Here is a 661-nt window from a genome sequence, read left to right as displayed (position 1 = left end):
GTCCTCGCAGGATGACTCCGTCTGCTACGTGAAAGCTGCTTTTCCTCTGCTGGGCAAGATCCTGGAGCGAACGGAGTTCAAGGAGAACTCGTCCAACGCCAAGAAGATGCAGATGGTGCGCAGGATGTACAGCCACATCGACGAGAACGTCGACCCCTGCATCAGGGAGGAAGATGATGAGGAGAGAAAGGTACGGTGTCCCCTGCCTCGCGGGGTGCCAGATCTGCAGGGCTGTGGGTCTGAGTCCTCATCCTTGGGTGAAATGGGGTGTCCAGAGCATCCTGGGGTGGGTGCGTGGGCAGGACCTTGAAGTGGAGCAGAGATGGGGTGTGCGTGGACACAGGGAGCCGTGGGGGGGGTCAAACGCTGCCCTGGGTACCCCGTGATGGTGATACTGGCTGCCCGGCGCTGTCGTGGAGCCGATGCTGAGCCCGGCTTTTCCTCCAGCTCTCGCAAATGTGTTTTGAGGAGTTCACCACCTCTCCCTACGAGATGCTGGTGCTGGTGAAGCAATTCTTCCAGGACATCAACCAGCTGCTGCAGAACCAGGAGACCTTCGAGAAGGACTGCAGCCAGGTCTACCGCAGGACCTGCCTGGGACCCAGGAAGGCTGGCTCCTCACCAGGTGAGATGCCGAGGCTTTGGCTCTGCCCGGTGAACA

At 60.1% G+C, this 661-nt stretch overlaps 1 protein-coding gene across 1 annotated transcript in view; it reads left to right on the top strand.

Annotated features, from left to right (window-relative positions):
• CSF1 (colony stimulating factor 1 (macrophage)) overlaps nt 1–661 on the top strand; it is a gene marked incomplete at both ends in the record, with an annotated part of 2,080 nt that overhangs the window by 370 nt on the left and 1,049 nt on the right. The window contains 2 exons of the mRNA XM_009578863.1: nt 11–190; nt 448–625. Coding sequence (XP_009577158.1) covers nt 11–190; nt 448–625 — 358 coding nt within the window. The remainder of the gene's footprint in view (nt 1–10; nt 191–447; nt 626–661) is intronic.

The sequence above is a fragment of the Fulmarus glacialis genome, unplaced genomic scaffold, assembly GCF_000690835.1.
Source record: "Fulmarus glacialis isolate BGI_N327 unplaced genomic scaffold, ASM69083v1 scaffold21295, whole genome shotgun sequence".
Taxonomy (NCBI): domain Eukaryota; kingdom Metazoa; phylum Chordata; class Aves; order Procellariiformes; family Procellariidae; genus Fulmarus; species Fulmarus glacialis.
This window is presented reverse-complemented; position numbering and strand designations above follow the sequence as displayed.